Source organism: Salvia hispanica, chromosome 5 (assembly GCF_023119035.1).
Source record: "Salvia hispanica cultivar TCC Black 2014 chromosome 5, UniMelb_Shisp_WGS_1.0, whole genome shotgun sequence".
Taxonomy (NCBI): Eukaryota; Viridiplantae; Streptophyta; class Magnoliopsida; order Lamiales; family Lamiaceae; genus Salvia; species Salvia hispanica.
The window spans coordinates 1,247,586-1,270,391 of record NC_062969.1 but is presented as its reverse complement, the minus strand read 5'-3'; the positions used below and the strand labels follow the sequence as shown (position 1 = coordinate 1,270,391).

At 42.6% G+C, this 22,806-nt stretch overlaps 5 protein-coding genes and 1 long non-coding RNA gene across 6 annotated transcripts; 2 read left to right on the top strand and 4 right to left on the bottom strand.

The window, feature by feature from the left end:
- Positions 1–40: 40 nt before the first annotated feature.
- LOC125188831 (malonyl-coenzyme:anthocyanin 5-O-glucoside-6'''-O-malonyltransferase-like) lies at positions 41–2,357 on the bottom strand. The gene is made up of 2 exons (XM_048085892.1): positions 1,821–2,357; positions 41–1,028 (listed from the first exon to the last, which is right to left on the bottom strand). Exons 1-2 carry the CDS (start codon positions 2,355–2,357, stop codon positions 204–206), a joined length of 1,362 nt encoding a protein of 453 aa, XP_047941849.1. The 3' UTR covers positions 41–203.
- An 811-nt stretch (positions 2,358–3,168) lies between these two features.
- LOC125188168 (malonyl-coenzyme:anthocyanin 5-O-glucoside-6'''-O-malonyltransferase-like) lies at positions 3,169–6,524 on the bottom strand. The gene is made up of 2 exons (XM_048084925.1): positions 5,988–6,524; positions 3,169–4,069 (listed from the first exon to the last, which is right to left on the bottom strand). Exons 1-2 carry the CDS (start codon positions 6,522–6,524, stop codon positions 3,248–3,250), a joined length of 1,359 nt encoding a protein of 452 aa, XP_047940882.1. The 3' UTR covers positions 3,169–3,247.
- A 950-nt stretch (positions 6,525–7,474) lies between these two features.
- Positions 7,475–10,617, top strand: LOC125188167. The gene is made up of 2 exons (XM_048084924.1): positions 7,475–8,231; positions 8,336–10,617. Exons 1-2 carry the CDS (start codon positions 7,475–7,477, stop codon positions 10,615–10,617), a joined length of 3,039 nt encoding a protein of 1,012 aa, XP_047940881.1.
- Positions 10,618–14,652: 4,035 nt separating this feature from the next.
- LOC125188162 (secreted RxLR effector protein 161-like) lies at positions 14,653–15,144 on the bottom strand. Its single transcript, XM_048084916.1, has one exon. The coding sequence runs from the start codon at positions 15,142–15,144 to the stop codon at positions 14,653–14,655; it is 492 nt and encodes a 163-aa protein (XP_047940873.1).
- Positions 15,145–17,958: 2,814 nt separating this feature from the next.
- LOC125188833 lies at positions 17,959–19,132 on the top strand. Its single transcript, XR_007170784.1, has 2 exons — positions 17,959–18,078; positions 18,188–19,132. It is a non-coding gene; the product is annotated as an uncharacterized LOC125188833 (long non-coding RNA).
- Positions 19,133–20,354: 1,222 nt separating this feature from the next.
- On the bottom strand, positions 20,355–21,707 carry LOC125188160 (malonyl-coenzyme:anthocyanin 5-O-glucoside-6'''-O-malonyltransferase-like). Its single transcript, XM_048084914.1, has one exon. It carries the CDS (start codon positions 21,705–21,707, stop codon positions 20,355–20,357), a length of 1,353 nt encoding a protein of 450 aa, XP_047940871.1.
- Between the last annotated feature and the right edge of the window lie 1,099 nt (positions 21,708–22,806).

The following is a 22,806-nucleotide window of genomic DNA, read 5'->3' as shown; positions in this document are numbered from 1 at the left end:
ACAATTTCTTAAATCATGTGCCGAAAAGAAACGCCTCTACTACAGAGTGACGGAGGGAGTATCTTATATTCAAACTTGGACGAACCATACACCACCAAAACCCCGAAAACCCTCTTAAGTTTCGACATCGACAACCGATCTTCTAGACTTTTAAGTAACTCATCTGCGTCGTAGATTTTTAGAGAGGGAGGGATCGACAAACATCACATATAAAGACCCGTTGCAAACATAGAAGCAAAAGCCTCCATCTCCTCCTTGATCAGTGACATACCAATGACCAAATTGCCGTTGCCGGAGTTAGACATTGACATCCGATATCCCTCGTCCAACGACAGAACCTCCACCTTCTGAGCCTCTCCCCAACCGAAATCCGCCTCCGCGTAATCGAACTTGGGGGAACCAGTCACCACCAAAGACCTCATGCCCTTATATTTCGACGTCTCCGTCAACATATTTTCCGGGTTTTTTAGAAACTCATTTGAGTTGTAGATTTTGGTCTTTATCTCATCAACAATGGCTTCTGCCGCCGCAACAAATCCATCCTCCGCCGCCAACTTCCGATGCTCCACTCTCACCCTCTCGCTTCCCAAGCAATTGCCGAAGTAATTCACCGCCACTGGTGGATCGAACAGCGCGTTCTGCCGCCCCGTGCTGTCGGCCACAAAATAGAACAACACATCTTCATATTCATCTCCAGCGAGACCCAAGGATTTCGCCAAGGTGGTCCAGACATAGGCTGCCGCAACCACAAAAGTGGAAACTCGATCTATGTTTGGCCTCGCCGATAAGATCCGATTCTTGAGCATTTTTATGTGTGATTGACGGAGGATGAACGAAGCTCTCACTCTATTGGTCGGCAATGGATGCGTCGCCGCCGGCTGGAAAGGAATCTTCTTCATCACATCCCAGAATATTCCATCAAGTCTACTAGAATCTTTGCTATTTGGTCTGTCGAAAACCGGCAGAGATTCTCTGTTTCTAGAAACAAACTCCTCATCATTGCCGAATTTGTTGATCACAGCCCACGCCTTAGGGCAAATGCAGAAAAAAATGTTAGTAAGAACTTCATTAATCGTACCAATATTAATTTTAATACGATTACTCATTTTTTTTTTAATTTATTCCAACCAAGATTACTCGATATTAAAAATAACATTTTTTTTATTTATGTAATAGTCTCTCTGTCTTATTTAATGTTGGAATATAAGATATATTTTAGAGGAGTAATTTAGTTTGGAAGAAATATTTGAGAGGAGAATGAGAGGAGTATATGGAAAATGGTTTATGAGAGGTAATGTGATGTGGGGAAACTAAAAAACTTTTTTATTTCTCAAACTTTTTCAACTTATACAAAGTGTTAGTACAACTTACCCATATTTATATGCATTCCCTTCCTATTCTGGAATTATCTACTTAATACTTTTATATTCTAAATATCTAGATTTTTATTTTATCCATAAAAATCTATATAATTCTTAAATAATTCATATTTTTACTAAAATATCTAGATATTTTCTCATGCCTATTCTAGACAATTCTACAAAATATCTACATATTTCCTTTACAAAATCAATTTTATTTAATAATATTCAAACATTTTATTCCAACCAACGCTCAAAATAAAACTGCATACGGGACATAAACCGTCTACTTCATTTCTCAAACAAATATATGGAGCCACTTAATTTGTAAATTAGTCTCTCCTAATTTTGCAATCATTACCAGCTTAAGTGTTAAAAATGATTTTAAACTATGTCAACAAAATAAAACAATAAAAATGAATAAAAGAAATCTTTTATAGGGACTTAAACCCTAATTACCTTTATGAATCCGATGATTGATCTGCCGTCGCCGAGGCTATGGTGATTGCTCAAACCTAAGCAGATTCCCCGGCCCGGAAAGAGAGTCACCTGCAGAGAGATGGGAGGGATAATTTTGTAATTTTCGTCCTCGGACATTGCCGGCGTCCGAGGAAGGAGGTCATAGAACTGATCGGATTCTCTAGCGTGATCTGCCACGAGCTCTTCGAAATCGAGGCCGGATACAGCGATCGTGAGTGAGACGGAGTCGCCAGAGACGTAACGGAAAACGGGCTTCGAGACGTCGGTGTGGAGAGGGTAGAGGAGATTTGCGGCGACAAGGAGATAGTGTTTGAGAGCTAAAGAGAGAGAGTGTTTGAGGTTTGGAACAATGGTGTTGGAGAATTCAGATTCGGAACATGGATGGCTGTAGAAGATGAGGCGGCGGGTGTGATTGAAATGCAGCCAATACATGTCGAAGAAGGAGAGCGGCAGGAACAGCTCGGCGGCGCCGCCTTGTGAAGGCAGAATACGGCAGGTTTCGATCACGGTTGTCATTGTGTTGAGACCTGAGATTATCCATCTCATGTAGAAGCTGCTATAATTGAAGATCTTGCGAAGAATAGCCAACAAATGTTGACTAAAATGGTGAAGTAGAGTTGCTGCAATTTATTGCTAATTCGGCGGCTTTGAAATTCTCTCGCATAGGCGTAACTATAGGGCGGTTGTAGAGATGGCTATAGGAGTGCAAATTTGGAGCTCATTCCTCCTATAAATAGACACGTTATAAAACTGTCATTAACTGAATGATTGATATATATATTGACATATTTTATGAATTGTTATATTGTAAGTGCAATAACAGCTCAGTCTTCTAGTAGTGAGTGCATGTTGAAAGTTGGTTCAATTAATTTGGTAAATATTGGATAAATTAGGAGTTGGTTATTATTAGATTAGGATAATGACGGTTATGGATGATGGCAGTTTATGTCAGTTAGGAAAAGTAGTTATTTTAGCATTATAAAAGATGTGAATGTGGTTAAATAAAAAAACCAATGTTTCCTGTCTAAAGTTTTTTCATCACATTGATTTAGAGTTGCAAGTATAGTGCAACATGTGAGGCAAACAAGAGAGAGTGCATTTCTGAGAGAAGAAAAAAGTGAAGAAAAATTTCTATATCTTCTTTTGTTTTCTCCTATGGAGTATATGGAGAATTCTGTAAGCCTACTAAATATATTAGTGGAAAATTTAGACTCCAGTTTCGTGGTTTTTTCCGATTTAGATTTTCCATATAAAAATTCTCGTCTCACATTTTTATGTCCTACCAAATTTATTTTCTTGGTTTAACCTCAATATTTAATCCAGCAAGTTGGAAAAGAATTATCCTAGTTCCACATCCAAGTATGAATTTAATACATCGATCTCATTTTATTTGTCCTTGACAAACATCACATATCAAGACTAGTTGCAAACATAGAAGCAAAAGTCTTCATCTCCTCCTTGGTCAACGACGTAACGATGACCAAATCCCCGTCGCTGGAGTTAGACAAAAAAATCGAGTTTCCCTCATCCAATGACAGAAACTCCACCTTCTCCGCTTCCCCCCATCCGAAATCTGCCTCCGTGTAATCGAACTTAGGGGAACCAGTTATCGTCAAACCCCTCATATCCTTATATTTCGCCGTATCCGTCAACATTTTTTCCGGGCTCTTAAGAAACTCATCTCCGTTGTAGATTTTGGTCTTTATCTCATCAACGATAGCCTCCGCCGCCGCAACAAATCCATCCTCCTCCGCTAACTTCCGATACTCGGCTCTCGCCACCCCGACAACTAAGCAATTGCCGAAGTAATTCATCAGCACTGGTGGATCGAACAGCGCGTTCCGCCGCCCCGTGCCGTCGGCCCAAAAAAAGAACACCTCATGTTCATCTTCATCTCCAGCGGGGCCCAAGGATTTCGCCATTGTGGTCCAGACATAGGCTGTCGCAACCACAAAAGTGGAGACTCGATCTATGTTTGGCCTCGCCGACAAAATCCGATTCTTGAGCATTTTTATGTCGGATTGGCGGAGGATGAACGAAGCTCTCACTCTATCGGTCGGCAATGGATGCGTCGCCACCGACTTTAAAGGAATCTTCTTCATCACATCCCAAAATATTCCATTAAGTCTACTAGAATCTTTGCTAATTGGTCTCTCGAAAAACGGCAAAGATTCTTCGTTTCTAGAAACAAACACCTCAACGCCGGATTTGTTGATCATAGCCCACGCCTTCATGAAAAAAAAAATGATAGCAAGAAGTTCATTAAATATACCAATAATATTTATATTACGAAGACTCACTTTCTCTTTTAATTCGGAGTGAACTACCTTATCTTTTACTTTCGCACATAAATGGTACATAATCTTTATTTTATATCGTTATTGGTAACCCATGACAAAAATAATTCTAGGTACCAAGCATGTGAATTTTTTGTTAGGGCATCCACAATGGGGCGGAGGATGCGACTCCCTAACCCCGCCCTATGCGCTGCCATATCAGCACTTTATCCTCCGCCCCTTCCACCTGCAATAGGGCGGACTATAGCTCGTCCTAAGCCCTGCCCTAAGTATTTTATTTATTATTTGAATATTTAAACACTACAATATTTATTTTTTATGTTTGCAAACATATCAATTAGCAAGAAAAAATATAAAAACACTATAAATTAAAGGCAAATCCTATTGTCAATATTTATTTTTTATTTTTATATTTGTGCTTGCAAAAATGAAAAATTGTCGGAATTCATTATTGAATTTAGTGAGAAATTGAGATGACTCCAAAGAGTGGAGTAAAAGGTGTGAAATGAAGTTAAAAAAAATGGTAATATATATAGAAGAAAATATAAAAAAAAATTTAAGAATAAAAATAAAAATGTGTGCATCCTCCGCCCTATAGTCCGCACCCTTGCAATGGCGGACTAAGGGGCGGAGGATAGGCCGGAGGATGCATCTTCCGTGTCATAGTCCGCGGACGATGCATAAGGCGCGGAGGATAAAATGTGCATAGTCCGTGGTGTTGCAGTGGTGGACTAAGGAGCGGAGGATGCATCGTCCGTCGCATCCTCCGCCCCATTGTGGATGCTCTTACGGAGGATATTTTTGTAAATTTCAATTAAACAGAACCAAATATGTGATTTTTTTTCTTTCCTTCTTATTTCTTTTTTTTCTTCTTCTTTAGTTCATTTTTCTTTCTTTTTTCTTCATTTTCTTCTTTCTTTTTAGTATTCTATCTTTCTTTCTTCTTTCTTTTTTTTCGTAGTTTATGTTTCCCCTTTTTTCTTTTCTCTTCTCTCTTCTTTCTTTTTAGTGTTTTATACATACAACTAATTGCATTCATAATATAAATCAATAATAAAACACCTAATTAAATTAATTATTTAAAGTAATTAAATTAATTGAATACTTTTAATTAAATTATTTATAATCATTTTAGGGTTAAAACACCTAATTAAAAATTATTCAATTCTTTATCATTATGAATACAATTCACAATTTTAAATTAATTGAATATTTTTAAAGTTAAATTGATTAGTTATTAATTTAATATAAAATAATTAATTATTTATTAATTACTATACTAGTGTTTACTATTATAACAATAATATTATTATAATAATTAAATATAATTATAACTATAATTATGATTAAATATATTTAAATGATATTAAAAAATAAATAAATTCTTTATTTATAATATCAAAATAATAATATTAATATTGATTAATAATAATAGTATAAAGAGTGAGGAGATTGAGAGAAGGTATTATAAATATTACTTTTGGTATTAGTTTTGTCAATGCCCAAAATACCCTTTATGAGGGTATTTGTTTAGAGGGTATTTTGGGTTGAAAGCTGCATTAGGTACAAAAATGTACCAAAAACGATATAAAATAAAAATCAAGTACCATTTATGTAGTTTACTATTTAATTTATTCTAACAAAAATGACTCAATACTGAAAATAACATCTTTTTATTTCTATATTAGTGTCTCTGTCTTATTTTATTCTTACCAACACAAAAGATATAACTAGTTCATTTCTCAAACAAATTTTTTGGAGCAATTTTTAACAATTTGGTTTTCATTTGCATCATTATCAGCTTAATAAGAGCTAAAAATGATTTTATAGGGACTTAAACCCTAATTACCTTTATGAACCCGATGATTGATCTGTCGTCCCCGAGGCTATGGTGATTGTTCAAACCTAAGCAGATTCCCCGGCCCGGAAAGAGTGTCACCTGCAGAGAGATGAGAGGGATAATTTTGTAATTTTCGTCCTCGGACATTGCCGGCATCCGAGGAAGGAGGTCATAGAACTGATCGGATTCTCTAGCATGATCTGCCACGAGCTCTTCGAAATCGAGGCCGGATACAGCGATCGTGAGGGAGACGGAGTCGCCAGAGACGTAATGGAAAACGGGCTTCGAGACGTCGGTGTGGAGAGGATAGAGGAGATTTGCGGCGACAAGGAGATAGTGTTTGAGAGTTAAAGAGAGAGAGTGTTTGAGGTTTGGAACAATGGTGTTGGAGAATTCAGCTTCTGAACAAGGGTGGCTGTAGAAGATGAGGCGGCGGGTGTGATTGAAATGCAGCCAATTTATGTCGAAGAAGGAGAGCGGCAGTAACAGCTCGGCGGCGCCGCCTTGTGAAGGCGGAATACGGCAGGTTTCGATCACGGTTGTCATTGTGTTGAGACCTAAGATTATCCATCTCATGTAGAAGCCGCTATAATTGAAAATCTTGTGAAGAATAGCCAACAAATGTTGACTAAATGGTGAAGTAGAGTTGCTGCAATTTATTGCTAATTCGGCGGCTTTGAAATTCTCTAGGATTGGTGTAACTATAGGGCGATTGTAGAGGTGGCTATAGGAGTCCAAATTTTTTATGAATTGTCATATTGTAAGTGCAAGAACAATTCATTTTTGTAGTAGTGAGTGCATGTTGAAAGTTGATTCAATTAATTTTGTAAATATTGGATAAATTAGGAGTTGGTTATTATTAGATTATATAATGATGGCAGTTTATGTCAGTTAGGAAAATTAGTTATTTTAGCATTATAAAAGATGTGATTGTGATACGGGCACTCCTCCGAACCAGGCGGAACAGCGCCGGGTCGTAGTAGAGGAAGAGGAGTCAGAGGAGCCGCAAGAGCCGGAGCTGGATTGTGAAATGGTGGTGCGGGGAAGGCCTTCGCCGAGGATGTCGGCCAAGCAGGGGAAGCCGAGAAGAAGGACGCGGCCACCGGTCAGGTTTGGAGATTACGTCTCCAAATAAGGCGTGGAGTGGAGTAGAAGTCTTTTATTATTATTTTTTATCTTTTGGGATTTATTTGTTTTGTTTATTATTATTATTTTTGAACAATTGGGTCGAGCAAATTATAAGCTCCGTTCCGGATTTTCTTTGTTGGTTCTTTCCCGGGCCGTAAGTCGAACCAACCCTAGGGTCCTTAGATTATAAATAGGCGTTAAAATCAATAAGAAGGGCATCTGATATTTCGCCTATTTTCTTGTCTTTTACGTTTATTTGCACAAACCCTAGTTGTCGACGGAATTACGCCTTCCGGGACTTCTTCTTCATACTTCCGGCATCACGTTGAGAGGAATACTCTTAACAAATTGGTGCTTTCTTTGAACTCATGGACGTTATCGGTACTGATGTCGGACGTTCGGGTGGAGTACCGGTGATCAGGTCGACCGCACCGCCGAGCAGTGTGGGTGCTTCGACCGGTTCGGCTGCACAGGGGACGAACCTGGTGTCTGCTATGTTTGAACACGCTCTCGCCTCCTTGGCGCGTTTCGAGACACGGATGGATGATTTTGATCGGAGGTTGGTGCCGCCACATTCGGGACCGGCGCAGAGTTTTGGCCTACCGTCTCATTGGTTCACTGATTCTCTTCCACAGTCGCAACCGATTTCAATTCCTACACAATTGGTTCTGACGAGCATCCCGAATCCACCGGGACCTCTCTCGTCCGGTCCGCCACGATCGGTCGATCATTCAGGGCCAGCTACACAGCCCTGGGCTATCCCGCCGCCGCTCTCTATGGCTGGCCAGTTGGGTAGTTTTGGAGCGGGATCGCAGATTGGCTCGGGGGCGTTGTCCTCGTGGGACCCTCCGGGGACAGGTCAGGGTTTGGCGTTCACGGCTGGTCGTCAGCCGACTTCGTGGGATAATCCGACGTGGCATAACAATGGAAGTCAGCCGGCATGGGAAGAGCCACGCGATGTGAAGATGAAGCCGTCGCGCTTCAATGGTACGGATGCGGTGAATTGGATTGCTCGGGTTCAATATTATTTCGATCATCTGAGGATGCCTGAGGCGTATCGCCTACATTATGCGGTTATGCTTTTTGAAAACCAAGCGGCGGAGTGGGTGTTTAATTATCGTGCTAGTAACCCAGTTGTACTGTGGAATGATTTCTTGGAGGATGTGCGTCGTCGTTTCGACCCACAATGTTTTGAGGACTATTTGGGCCTGATCGCGAAGCTGGTACAGGGTCTCTCACGGAGTACAACGCAACCTTTGAGTCTATGCGCAATCGGATCTCGAACGTCTCGGAGACCACCTTTTTACCTATCTATGTGGCGGGCCTCCGACAACCCATTCGGAGCCAGGTTAAACATCAACATCCCAGATCGGTTGTTGCCGCAATGGCCCTCGCTATGGAGTTTGACGGCGATAATAATAAGAGTGTCGCACAATCAGGGTCTCAGCGGCGCAATTGGAACTCCAGGGATCAGCGGGCCCAACCGGCGGGTTCAACCCTTCCGCAGCAACAATCCCAGCAGGCGACGAGACCGGTGTATGCTAGGGGTCCCGAGTATTCAAAGCTGCCTGTTATTCGATTAACTGCAGGACAGCGGGCTGATCGCACCCGACGGGGGGTGTGTTGCTACTGTGAGGAGAAGTGGGTGCCGAATCATGCTTGCAAACGTCCTTTTCTGGCCTATATGGGTGGCGTTGATGAGGACGAGGTTGGGGAGTCGGACACACCAGAGGATCAGCCGGAATCTAAGTTAATCACGGCTGACCTCTCGCATATTTATGCGCTGGAGGGAAAGCAGCACCCGGAGGCGGTGGAGCTAAGGGGGACAATCGAGGCGGACCCGGTGGTGATTCTCGTAGACACGGGCAGCTCCCATGATTTCTTACATCCGAGGGTGGCACAGAAACTCTCCTTACCGCTAACGGCTAATAAACCGTTTCGGGTCTATGTGGGCAATGGCGCTTCATTGGTGTGCTCACACGCTAGCCTACAGACACGGATAGTGATCCAGTCGAATGTATTCTTAGTGGATTTGCATATATTGCCAGTGCATGGACCGGATGTCATTTTGGGGTTAGCATGGCTGAAATCCTTGCGGCGGGTCACGAGCGATTTTGTGGAAGGGACGTTGGAATTTGTACGCAATGGTATTCCTATTTGTCTGAAGGTGTCCCCTCCGATCGCTCGGGAAGTATCCCTCAATATGGTTGCGGGCCTGTTATCATTGCGGGGCGAGGCAAAGTTGTTCGAGATAGTCGCTGTCCCAAAGGATGAGGAGCGGGAGAACGTCTCCGAGATTCCAGTATTTCCGGACGAACTGGATCCTATGATATTGGCGGTATTGGGGTCTCATGAAGCTGTTTTTCACACTCCGCCGGGCATGCTGTCACCGAGACGTTTCGACCACCACATCCATTTACTTCCGCATTCAAAGCCGGTCAATGTGCGGCCATACCGCTACCCATACTTCCAGAAGAATGAGATCGAGCGACAAGTGAAGGAGATGTTGTCCTCAAGAGTGATACGACCGAGCCAGAGCCCTTTCTCTTCTCCGGTGTTGCTCATTCGGAAGAAAAATGGTACATTTCGATTTTGTATCGATTACAGAGCCTTGAATAAAGCTACGGTGCATGATCGTTTCCCTATTCCCACTTCGGATGAGTTGTTTGACGAATTGGGATCGGCACGATTCTTCACTAAACAAGATCTGCGCTCCGGATACCACCAGATTCGAATGCACGCGGATGACGTCTTCAAAACAGCTTTTCGGACACATGATGGCCATTTTGAATTCCTGGTTATGCCGTTTGGCTTGACTAATGCTCCCTCGACGTTCCAGTCAGCGATGAATGAGGTTTTACGGCCTCTACTGAGACAGTTTGTTATCGTCTTTTTTGACGATATTTTAATTTACAGTCCAACTCTGGAGTCTCATGTTCGTCACTTACACGAGGTACTCACGATCTTAAAGGCGAATCAGTTCTTTGTAAAGTTGTCAAAGTGCGTTTTTTGCAATACACAAGTTGAATATTTGGGGCATTTGGTGTCCGCGGGGCAGTTGAAGGCTGACCCAGAGAAAATCGGAGCCATGGTGGCTTGGCCGATTCCGAAGTCTGTCAAACAATTGCGCGGTTTCCTGGGTCTCACCAGTTATTATTGTCGGTTTATCGCTAACTATGCCGCAATTGCGGGTCCACTAACAGAGTTGCTTAAGAAGGAGGCCTTTGCTTGGTCGTCCGCCGCTGAGGAGAGTTTTTCGGCTTTGAAGGCTGCTATGACGACAGCTCCAGTGTTGAGGCTGCCAGATTTTTCAAAAACATTTTCTATTGAGACGGATGCGTCAGATTTTGGTGTAGGTGTTGTACTTCTTCAGGATGGACATCCCTTGGCCTTTTTCTCCAAAAAACTGGCCCCCGTCGACGGGTATCTTCGATGTACCATAAGGAATTGTACGCCATTCTGGAGGCGGTTCAGAAGTGGCGTCAATACCTATTGGGGCGGGAATTTGTGATTCGAAGTGACCAGAAAAGTTTGAAGGAATTATTACAACAAATTATTCAAACTCCTAACCAGCAGTTTTATGCTAGAAAGTTGATGGGCTACAAAACAGGAGAGTCAAACAAGGTTGCGGACGCATTTTCGTGTCGCGATATGGAGCCGGACGCGCGGCTGGCTGAACAGGAGCAGGCGGATACCACCCTGCTGGAGTTGGTGGCGCACCCGGTGCCGGATATTTTGGAAATCCTTCGTGCGGAGGCTGACTCGTTGGAAGAGATGTTCGGGATTCGGGCGTTAATCGCAGATGGCAAGGCAGAATCGAACTTGGCATTTGAGGGGGGGCTCCTTTATCGCGGCAGACGAATTTATGTGGGCATGCTGGCCGCGGCAAAGCTGCCGTTGTTATATGAGCATCATTCGACTCCTCAAGCGGGCCATCCGGGCGTGGAACGAACTTTTCGCCGAGTGGCAGCTCAATTTTATTGGAAGAACATGAGGCGAGATGTGCAAAGGTTTGTTGACGCCTGCTTGGAATGTCAAACAACAAAGTATTCGACACAGAAACCCGCGGGGCTGTTGCAGCCGTTGCCTATCCCTTCCCAGGTTTGGGAGGACGTGTCGATGGACTTTGTGACAAGTCTTCCCCAGTCGCGGGGCTTTACGACAATTATGGTGGTGGTGGATAGGTTGTCCAAGTAAGCGCATTTCGCGCCTTTGCCGCCGCATTTTAATGCCTTGCGAGTGGCGAATCTTTTTATAGAAACCGTGGTAAAGCACCATGGCTTTCCAAAGACCTTGGTTTCGGATAGGGATTCGGTGTTCCTAAACGATGTATGGGAGGATATGCTGCGTCTGAGCGGCACTAAACTGCACTTCACCACGGCGTATCACCCGCAGTCGGACGGTCAAACGGAGGTGCGTAACAGGGGATTGGAGCAGTATTTGCGGGCGTTCGTGGCTGATAAGCCGAATAAGTGGGTGAATTTCTTGCCCTGGGCGGAGTTATCTCTAAACTGTTTCTATCACGAGGGTCTAGGGACCTCGCCGTTCAAGGCTTTGTATGGGCGCGACCCCCCTTCGTTGGTGGCAGCTGAGCCGTCGAATACTACTCCTGCGGATGTCGCGTCCCTGATTCGGCAGCGGGGGAGCTGATCGTGGCCTTGAGGGCGAATTTGGAGAAGGCCCAGCATCGTATGAAGGCCGTGGCAAATAGACACCGCCGTCATGTGGAGTTTGAAGTGGGAAACTTGGTGTTACTAAAATTGCAGCAGTATCGGCAATACTCGGTGGCCAAACCACTATCTTCGAAGCTGGCGCGCAGGTTCTTTGGGCCTTACGAGGTGTTAGAGCGTATTGGCCAGGTCGCCTATCGTCTCCGGTTGCCGGAGGGTAGTCGGGTGCATAATGTATTTCATGTTAGTTTGCTCCGGCCGTTTGTTGAAGGTGTGTCGCCTGAGGCCACTGTGCTGTCGCCTCTGTTTGCGGGAGGCCGCTCGGTGTCGAGGCCGTTGAAATGGGTTGCTAGTCGCAAGTCGCACAGTTTGGCGAGAGGGATCCCCGGTGGAGGAGACGCTGATTCAGTGGGAAGATGATGGCGGCGAAAGTCCGACGTGGGAGCCATTGTCGTTAGTGAGACGTCGTTTTCCGACTCTCATCCTTGAGGACAAGGATGTTTCTATCCGGGGGGAGTTGATACGGGCACTCCTCCGAACCAGGCGGAACAGCGCCGGGTCGTAGTAGAGGAAGAGGAGTCAGAGGAGCCGCAAGAGCCGGAGCTGGATTGTGAAACGGTGGAGCGGGGAAAGCCTTCGCCGAGGATGTCGGCCTAGCAGGGGAAGCCTAGAAGAAGGACGCGGCCACCGGTCAGGTTTGGAGATTACGTCTCCAAATAAGGCGTGGAGTAGAGTAGAAGTCTTTTATTATTTTTTTTGATCTTTTGGGATTTATTTGTTTTGTTTTTTATTATTATTTTTGAACAATTGGGTCGAGCAAATTATAAGCTCCGTTCCGGGTTTTCTATGTTGGTTCTTTCCCGGGCCGTAAGTCGAACCAACCCTAGGGTCCTTAGATTATAAATAGCCGTTAAAATCAATAAGAAGGGCATCTGATATTTCGCCTATTTTCTTGTCTTTTACGTTTATTTGCACAAACCCTAGTTGTCGACGGAATTACGCCTTCCGGGACTTCTTCTTCATACATCCGGCATCACGTTGAGAGGAATACTCTTAACAGACTGTGTATTTAGTTTGTAAACATAGGTGGATAAATAAAAAAACCAATGTTTCCTGTCTAAACTTTTTTCATTACTTTAATTTGTATTTACCACAATAGTGCAAGAGTTGCAAGAATAATGCAACAAGTGAGGCAAACAAGAGAGAGTGCATTTCTGAGAGAAGAAAAAGTGAAGAAAATTTCTATATCTCCCTTAAAATTGTAGCTCAACAATTCTTTTGTATTTTCCAAGTTATTAAACTTGAGATTTGTTTTCTCCTATAGAGTATATGGAGAATTTTGTAAGCCTACTAAATATATTAGTGGAAAATTTAGACTCCAGTTTCGTGGTTTTTTCCGATTTAGATTTTCCATATAAAAATTCTCCTCTCACGTTTTTATATCCTACCAAATTTATTTTCTTGGTTTAGCCTCATTATTTAATCCAACAAAGAGGAAAAGAATTATCCTAGTTCCAAATCCAAGTATCAATTTAATACATCGATCTCATTTTGTTTGTCCTTGACATACGTCACATATCAAGACCAGTTGCAAACGTAGAAGCAAAAGTCTTCATCTCCTCCTTGGTCAACGACGTAACGATGACCAAATCGACGTTGCCGGAGTTAGACAAAAAAATTGAGTTTCCCTAATCCAATGACAGAAACTCCACCTTCTCCGCTTCCCCCCATTCAAAATCCGCCTCCGTGTAATCGAACTTGGGGGAACCAATTATCGTCAAAGCCCTCATATCCTTATATTTCGCCGTACCCGTTAACATTTTTTCCGGGCACTTAAGAAACTCATCTCCGTCGTAGATTTTGGTCTTTATCTAATCAACTATAGCCTCCCTGGCCGCAACAAATCCATCCTCAGCCGCCAACTTCCGATACTCGGCTCTCGCCACCCCGACAACTAAGCAATTGTCGAAGTAATTCACTGGCACTGGTGGATCGAACAGCGCGTTCTGCCGCCCCGTGCCGTCGGCCCAAAAAAAGAACAACTCATCTTCATCTTCATCTCCAGCGGGACCCAAGGATTTCGCCAATGTGGTCCAGACATATGCCGCCGCACCCACAAAAGTGGAGACTCGATCTATGTTTGGCCTCATTCTTGAGCGTTTTGATGTCGGATTGGCGGAGGATGAACAAAGCTCTCACTCTATTGGTCGGCAATGGATGCGTCACCGCCGGCTGTAAAGGAATCTCTTCATCACATCCCAGAATATTCCATCAAGTCTACTAGAATCTTTGCAAATTGGTCTCTCAAAAACCGGCAAAGATTCTTCGTTTCTAGAAACAAACATCTCATCATCACCGGATTTGTTGATCATGGCCCACGCCTTCAAGAAAAAAAAAATGATAGCAAGAAGTTCATTAAATATAACAATAATATTTTTAATACAAAGTGTTTAAAGGTTGGGGAAAGGTTTCATTGTATTTCTCATTCAAAAATATACATGCTAGTACATTATTATATAGGACTAGTAATATCTATACAAGGTAAACCTATTTACATTAATTCCATATCTCCTATTCTTGGAAAAGATAATAATCGCATATCATCTCCCTATTTTGCCGTGATCTTCCAATATTTCCGTGATTTTCTTCCAACACTCCCCCTCAAGTTAAGTAATGGCAACTTGCCGATACTCAACTTGCATAACACTTCTCGAAAGGATTTTGAGTTCACCGCCTTTGTCAAGATATCAGCCAATTGATCTTCAGACTTGACAAACGGCACTTCAATTATCTTGGCTACAATGTTCTCCTTGATGAAATGTCGATCTACCTCCACATATTTGGTTCGATCATGTTGGACCGGGTTTTCTGATATACTAATAGCTGCCTTGTTTTCGAGATGCACAAAGGTCTAATTCCCTCATAAGCTTCCTTAGCCATAACAACTCTGTCAATCCACTCTTAATCCCACAGAACTCTGCTTCTGCACTAGAGAGTGCCACCACCTTTTGTTTCTTGCTTCTCCAAGTCACAAGATTACCTCCTACAAAGGTAAAATACCATGCGGTCGATTTCCTGTCATTCGGATTTCCCGCCGCATCAGTGTATCCATGTATCTCTAAGTGCCCGTGTTTCTCAAACAATAGACCATGTTTGGATGTCCCTTTCAAATATCGAACAATCCTCAAAGTAGCCTCCCAGTGTTCCTCTTGAGGAGCATGGATAAACTGACTCACAACTCCTACAGCATAGGCAATGTCTGGTCTGGTATGAGCTAGATAAATCAACTTCTCGACTAATCTCTGATATTTTCCTCTGTCTGTCGGCTTTCCTTCTTCTTTTAGTTGTAATCCATGATTTTGAACCATTGGAGTGTCGGTTGGTTTGCAATCTAGCATCCGAACTTCAGCGAGGAGGTCTAGTACATACTTCCTCTGATTTATAAAAATCCCCTTCTTCGATCTCAACACCTCTATTCCCAAAAAATATTTGAGAAGTCCCAAGTCCTATATCTCAAATTCACTAAACAGATTTCTTCTTAGCTCGGTCATTTCTTCTCTGTCATCCCCAATGATAATCATATCATCCACATATATAATCAAGCACGTGATTTTTCCATTCTTCTTCTTGAGGAACAAAGTATGGTCGGAATTACTCTGTCTATACCCGTATTTCTTCATTACTTCTGTGAACCTTCCAAACCATGCCCTTGGAGACTGTTTCAACCCATATAATGTCCTCTTCAACTGACAAACTTTCCCATCTTGAAATTCTGAAGTGAACCCAGGAGAAGGTTCCATGTAAACAGGTTTTGGCAATTCTCCATGCAAAAAGGCATTAGTCACATCAAACTGATGAAGTGGCCAGTCTTTGTTGGCCGCAATTGAGAATAGCACCCTTACGATGTTAATCTTGGCCACAGGCAAGAAGGTCTCGGCATAATCTACACCATAGGTCTGGGTGTACCCTTTCGCCCACAAGTCGAGCCTTATACCTTTCGATCGAGCCATCAGGCCTTCGCTTTATCGTGAACACCCATCTGCATCCGACTGTTTTTACTCCTTCAGGCAGCTTTCCCTTTACCCAAGTCTTGTTCTTCATTAGTGCCTTCATTTCTGTGAACATAACTTCTCTCCAGTGCTTGTGTCTCATTGCCTCTTCTGCCGACTGTGGAATTTCTTTTTCTTCATAAAGTGCACTTTCGAAGGCTCGGGCCATCTTAGTCAAATTTGCTTGCACAAAATTCACCACCCCATACCGGCTTTTCTTCCCAATCTTCTCAGGAGAGTATCTCTTCGGTGGAACTCCTCTCATACTTCGGTAAGGAAGTGCATATCTTCCAGTATCACCATCAACAGTATTGTCTTCTTCTTGGGGTTTTGTATCATCATGATTAATGGGAACTATATTCTCATCGAGACTCGATTCAGAGGTTACCTCGGATATATCGGTTGAGAAAGATCAGAAGGTAGTGGATGAGATGACTCTTGTGGCGAGCCCTGCTCGGCGGCAGTGACGACTGGATCTGTCGGTTCCTCAATCGAAGAGTTTGGCAATGGCACGACCCAACTTAGATAGTCCGTAGATTCAGAACTACCTGGATTACTCTCCCCCTGACTACTAAGGTGGGTATGGTAAAAGAAATCGGTTTCTAGAAAATTGTAATTCATGGTGGTGATGACCTTTTTTGTTTGGGGGTCCAAGCATCGATAACCTCTTTGGTTTATCCCATAACCTATAAAAACACATTTGGTAGCACACGGAGATAGTTTGTTTCGTTCGTGTTTTGGGATATGAACATAGACAGTACAACCAAAGACTTTGGGCTGAAGGTTTAGGTATTGTGGGATTTTGGTTAGTTTGGACAGGATATCAAGTGGGATTTTTTTGTTGAGAATTTTTGTGGGCAGTCGGTTCATGAGGAAAACAGATGTGGCAATAGCTTCGGGCCAGAAGTGTGTGGGGACTTTGGATTCGAGCATTAGGGCGCGGGTTATTTCTAGGATTGTCCTATTTTTTCTTTCTACTACCCCATTTTGTTCCGGAGTGTAGGCACAGGATGTTTGATGGATCATGCCTTTTTCTTTACAGAATTGGGCCATGGGGCTATTCACGAATTCTCTCTCATTATCTGACCTAAAGGTTTTGATGGCAGGTGAAATTGTGTTTGGACCATTTGAAAAAATAAGATAAATTTATCAATGACTTCCGACTTATGTTTCAAGAAATAAATCCAAGTCATTCTAGTGCAATCATCAACAAATATCACAAAATATCGAAAACCACCTCCACCAACAATTGGTGCAGGGCCCCAAACATCAGCATGCACTAAGGAAAAAATGGAATTCATTCGAGTATTGGAAATCTTAAAAGATTTTCTGTGGCTTTTGGCCAAAACACAAGTCTCACATAAAAAATCAGAAAGAATTGAAAAATTCGGAAAAAGAAGTTTAAAATAACCAGGAGAATGGTGTCCTAGTCTTCGTTGCCACTGCCAAATTTCTTGTTTCGTGGATCCGTGAGCCAGCATTGCACTGCCATGTTGAGCTATCTCGTCCACGTAGTAGAGCCCTTGTTTCTTAGTGCCACGCCCAAGAATCCTCTTCGTCCGAATATCCTGTAAGATACAAAAATTTGGGTGCATTAGCAGTGTGCAATTTAACTCCTTCGTAACATGACTTATAGACATCAATCTCTGAGATATAGTGGGCACATATAAGCCATTTCTGAGCTGGAGAGTGGGGGAAATTTCAATAGTTCCAGAACCAACGACAGTAATCAACTCCCCATTTGCAGTTTTAATGTATGTTTTAGTAACTTCATTCAGGCTACTAAAATCATTCTTATCTGGAGTCATAGTATCAGTTTCCCCACAATAAAAAATCCAACCCTTCGTTGTTTCTACCCCTTTTTGAACATGGAATGCAGCGGATAAATTTTCTAGGGGTGCAAATGAATTTTTCGACACATAATCACATAATTGCATATTCTGGTGGCACAAATCATATTTTCGAACATGCTGGGGGTTAATATGCAATTTAGGGCAATCTGGGGGTTTAGTCTTAATAGGATGGGGTCTTTTTTCTAATTTAACAAATTCATGTGGTAACAAATCTGATTTATTAAACATTCTAGGGTTTGGTTTAAAACCAAACCCTTTACCTCCTCCTCTCGGCGCCGCCTCCATCCTTTCGACGAAATTTCTGATCCCCTTCACGTTGCCGCCACCGGACGAGTTCCCATGATATACCACCGGCCCTCCTTTTCCTCTATTAATTCTTGTCCGTGGTTGTCCATCTCCGGTAACACCCACCGCTAATTTTGCCTGGGATTGAGTCCCCTTCGATTTCTGCCTCTCTTCCCACAAATCGTTTGAAGCAGGTCTCGTAAGTGTGTTTCGATCTCTGGCAGTGGGTACACCAAAGGGAGGATTTGTCGATCCTGTTTCCTGGCCGGCTGGTAGCAGTGGTGCGTGGTGGCCCGTTCCGATGCGGCGGTTGCTGGCTTTGGGCTGCGAATCCAGCCCCAATCTCCCCAGATGATGAATCGCCGGCGTTTTCGCCGAGGGCTTCCACGGTGGGTGAGGCGGACGTTCGTGGCATGATGCGATGTCGAGCCGCCTCCGTCTTCACCCATCTGTAGGCCGCCTCTAATGATGGGAGAGGATCGTTCTTCATTATGTCTCGCCGGATAGAATCATACTCCTGATTCAGGCCGGTTAGAAATTTGATTAGCCGCTTGTTGTTTGAAAAAGTTCTGAACTGATCGACTCCTTTGTCACAACAAGTGAACGGCTGTTTCTGGCAGCGATCAACGTTGATCCACAATCCGTGGATCCTCTGGTAATACGTCTCTAGATCGAGATCCCCTCGTTTGATGTTGATTACTTTGTCTTCCAGGTCATATATCAAGTACGGATCTGCCTTGCTCTCATAGGTTATGGAAAAGCTTTCCCACAAAGCCTTCGATGTTTGAATGCTATGGTGATATTCTTGCTGTTTTTCAGATTTGGTGATGGTTCTGGATTGGTTTTGGTATCTTGGTTATCGTCTGTCATGGTTTCTGATGTGTAGGATCTGGTTTCTGGTTTGATCTTGGCTTAGAAAAGGTCGAGAATCGGTATCAGGCTATGATGAAGTATTCTTTGAGCCAAAAAACGTTCCTGCTCTTGATGCCATGTTTAAAGGTTGGGGAAAGGTTTCATTGTATTTCTCATTCAAAAATATACATGCATTATTATATAGGACTAGTAATATCTATACAAGGTAAAACTATTTACATTAATTCCATATCTCCTATTCTTGGTAAAGATAATAATCGCATATCATCTCCCTATTCTGCCGTTATCTTCCAATATTTCCGTGATTTTCTTCCAACACAAAGACTCACTTTCTCTTTTAATTTATTCCAACCAATGACTCAATACAAAATAACATCTTTTTATTTCTATATTAGGGTCTCTGTCTTATTTTATTCTAACCAACACACAAGATAAAACTAGTTCATTTCTCAAACAAATATTTGGAACCACTTAATTTGTAAAATCAGTCTCTCCTCCTAATTTTGCAATCTTTAACAACTTGTTTTTCATTCGCATCATTATCAGCTTAAGGGTTAAAAATGATTTTAGACTATGTCAACAAAATTAAAACAATAAAAAAGAATAAACCCTAATTACATTTATGAATCCGATGATTGATCTGTCGTCGCCGAGGCTATGGTGATTGCTCAAACCTAAGCAGATTCCCCAGCCCGGAAAGAGAGTCACCTGCAGAGAGATTGGAGGGATAATTTTGTAATTTTCTTCCTCGAACATGCCGGCGTCTGAGGAAGGAGGTCATAGAATTAATCCGCTTCTCTAGCGTGATTCGCGACGAGCTCGTTGAAATCGAGGCCAGAGATGGCGATTGTGAGCGGGACGGTGTCGCCGGAGATGTATCGGAAAATCGGTTTCTCGGTGTCAGTGTTGGAAGGGTAGAGGAGATTTGCGGCGACAAGGAGATAGTGTTTGAGAGAGAGAGTGTGTTTGAGGTTTGGAACAATGGTGTTGGAGAATTCAGCGTCTGAACATGTCGAAGAATGAGAGTGGCAGGAACAGCTCGGCGGCGCCGCCTTGTGAAGGCGGAATACGGTAGGTTTCGATCACGGTTGTCATTGTGTTGAGAATATCCACCTCATGTAGAAGCCGCTATAATTGATAATCTTGCGAAGAATAGCCAACAAATGTTGACTAAATGGTGAAGTAGAGTTGCTGCAGTTTATTGGTAATCGGTAGCTTTTAAATTCTCTTGCATAGGTGAAACTATAGGGTGAGAATAAAGTAAAATGAGAATTACTTTTTGGTGAAATTATTTTTAAAAAGTAGGAGAAAAGAGAGGACAATAGTGAGTTTGGAGGGAAAGCAATTAAGCATGAATATGGAGAGGGAAAAATCGATTTCTCCATAAAGGAGAGACCGTAAGTGAATGATAACTATTTTATTCAATTCATTCTTCATAATGAGAATTAAAGACTCCACACATATTTATAGCATATATGGTAAAATAAATCTCCTTTCAAATTTTAACCACTCTCACTTTCATAATACAATTAGGCCATCTTCAAATATAGAAGCAAAACACTCCATCATCTCCTTAGGCAGCGACAAATCGATAACCAAACCACCGTCGCCGGAGTTACTCAACAACATTCCATATTTCTCATCGTCCAACGACAGAATCTCCACCTTCCTCGCCATCCCCCACCCGAAATCCGCCTCCTTGTACTCAAACTTGGGCGAACCATACACCACCAAAACCCCGAAAACCCTCTCCGGCAATTCCATCATCGACAGCCGATCTTCCGGACTTTTAAGCAACTCATCTCCGTCGTAGATTTTCGCCTTGATCACATTGCCGATAGCATCCGCTGCCGCAACAAATCCATCCTCCCCCGCCAACTTCCGATGCTCAATTATCACCACCCCACCACCCAAGCAATTCCCGAAGTAATTCTCCGTCACAGGCGGATCGAACAGCGCGTTCCGCCGCCCTCTCGCGTCAGCCGGAATATAGAGCACCTCATCTTCTTCTCCGCAGTTGCCGTGAGACTTCACCAGCGTGGCCCACACATACGCCGCTGCAACTGTGAAAGTGGAGACTCGATCTAAGCTCGGCCTCGCCGATAAGAACTGATTCTTAAGCTTCCTTATGTCGGATTGGCGGAGAATGAACGAAGCTCTCGCTCTATTAGTCCGCAGTGGATGCGACGCCGCCGGCTTGAAAGGAATCTTCTTCATTGCATTCCAGAATATTCCATCCACTCTTCTAGAACCTTCCGAGTCTGGTTTCTGAAAAACCGGCAGAGATTCGCCCAGAGCCTCGTCGTCGCCGGATTTGTTGATCACGGCCCACGCCTTGACGAATCCGACTATCGATCTCCAGTCGCAGAGGCTGTGGTGGAAGTTCATACCGATGCAGATTCCGCGGCCGGGAAAGAGAGTCGCCTGGAGTGAGATCACAGGGGCAATTTTGTAATTTTCTTCTTCAATCAGCGGCGCCGGCGGCTGCACGAAATCGTAGAATTGGCCGGCTTCTTTAGCGTGATTCGCGACGAGCTCGTCGAATTCGAGGCTGGAGACGGCGATTGTGAGCGCTACGGTGTCGCCAGGGGTGTAGCGGAGAACGGGCTTCAGGGCGTCGGTGTGGAGAGGGAAGAGGAGATTTCCGGCGACGGGGAGGTAGTGTTTGAGGGTTAGGGAGAGAGAGTGTTTGAGGTTCGGAACAATGGTGTTGAAGAATTCAGCTTCTGAGCATGAGTGGTTGTAGAAGCTGAGGACGTACATCGGATTGGAATGCAGCCAAGTCATGTCCAAGAAGGAGAGCGGCAGGAGCACCTCGGCGGCGGCGCCTTGTTGCGGCGGAATACGGCAGATTTCGATCAAGGTTGTCATGGTGGTTTTCGGAGTATCAATCCTTTAGGATATACTTCTACCTCCGTCCACTATTTAAGGAGTTATTTTGATTCCGCGAGATTCATTATCTGTCCTATTAGTTTTATAACGAATTGTGAGTGTGAAAAATTAATGCTATGTAATGATTCTATCAAATATAAATCATGTAAAGTCCAAAATGACAAAATGTCTCCTTATACGGTGGAAAGAGTGAGTATATAGAATTGATTTTGTTAGCAAATTTTAGTGTATTTTTCGATCATTACTTGAATTTATTTTAGTTTTATTTTATGTGATTATACTCCAATAATTTATACTAAATTTATACTCCACTTACAAGAATATTTTCCATTTTTTTATTTACAAAATTTAAAAAAGTATGTATTGTTTAAACACTAACTATAAATCATGTCTATTTCCATCAATTTTGAATGTGATAATGAAATTTTAGTATTTAGCCAATCTCAAACAATCAAATACGGAGTATTCTTTCAAAACTTGGTATTATGAAAAAATTAGCTACACTCCAAAATTTCATGTATTTAGTTATCATATTTAAAATTAATGGTAAAAAAATACCTCTTATAATGGGATTAATTTGTTGGCTATAGTCCTCAGATTTCTATTTCATCCATTTATATAATAAGACAAAAATGTGATGGAATTAATCGAAATATTCTTGGAGACTTTGCAGAGTATTTTCTTGTTGGAATTATTAGATTAGCAAATAGTCAACTTTGCAGTTTCATTAGATTGGCAAGTAGTCATTAATGAAATTAACAATTGTATTCTAACGATGCATGTATATATGTTATTTTTATTGGGATTATTAGAGTGTTATATAGTTGAAATTTGCAGTTTTATTCTAACAGATACAATTTTTTTTTATGTTGTTCCATCTGTCCTAATTAAAATGATAGTAATATACATTTTCTTTTTTAGTATGTTAGAAAGAGTACACATTCCTATTTTTGCAAATAATAAAACAGTAGTAATCTTTTCTTTTCAACTAATAAATTCAACCATTTTTTCTCTGTCTAATTAAATTATCCAACCTGCTCTCTCTTTCTATCTAAAACTTACACTCACATTTTTCTTC

Bases quoted from the DNA above. Each gene is read 5' to 3' on its own strand.
- LOC125188831 (XM_048085892.1), bottom strand. From the start codon at position 2,357: ATGACAACCGTGATCGAAACCTGCCGTATTCTGCCTTCACAAGGCGGC. The intron at 1,029-1,820 runs GTAATTAGGGTT...ATTTGCCCTAAG, and splicing joins CAATCATCGGATTCATAAAG to GCGTGGGCTGTGATCAACAA.
- LOC125188168 (XM_048084925.1), bottom strand. From the start codon at position 6,524: ATGACAACCGTGATCGAAACCTGCCGTATTCCGCCTTCACAAGGCGGC. The intron at 4,070-5,987 runs GTAATTAGGGTT...TTTTTCATGAAG, and splicing joins CAATCATCGGGTTCATAAAG to GCGTGGGCTATGATCAACAA.
- LOC125188167 (XM_048084924.1), top strand. From the start codon at position 7,475: ATGGACGTTATCGGTACTGATGTCGGACGTTCGGGTGGAGTACCGGTG. The intron at 8,232-8,335 runs GTAACCCAGTTG...AAGCTGGTACAG, and splicing joins GGTGTTTAATTATCGTGCTA to GGTCTCTCACGGAGTACAAC.
- LOC125188162 (XM_048084916.1), bottom strand. From the start codon at position 15,144: ATGGTTCAAAATCATGGATTACAACTAAAAGAAGAAGGAAAGCCGACA.
- LOC125188160 (XM_048084914.1), bottom strand. From the start codon at position 21,707: ATGACAACCTTGATCGAAATCTGCCGTATTCCGCCGCAACAAGGCGCC.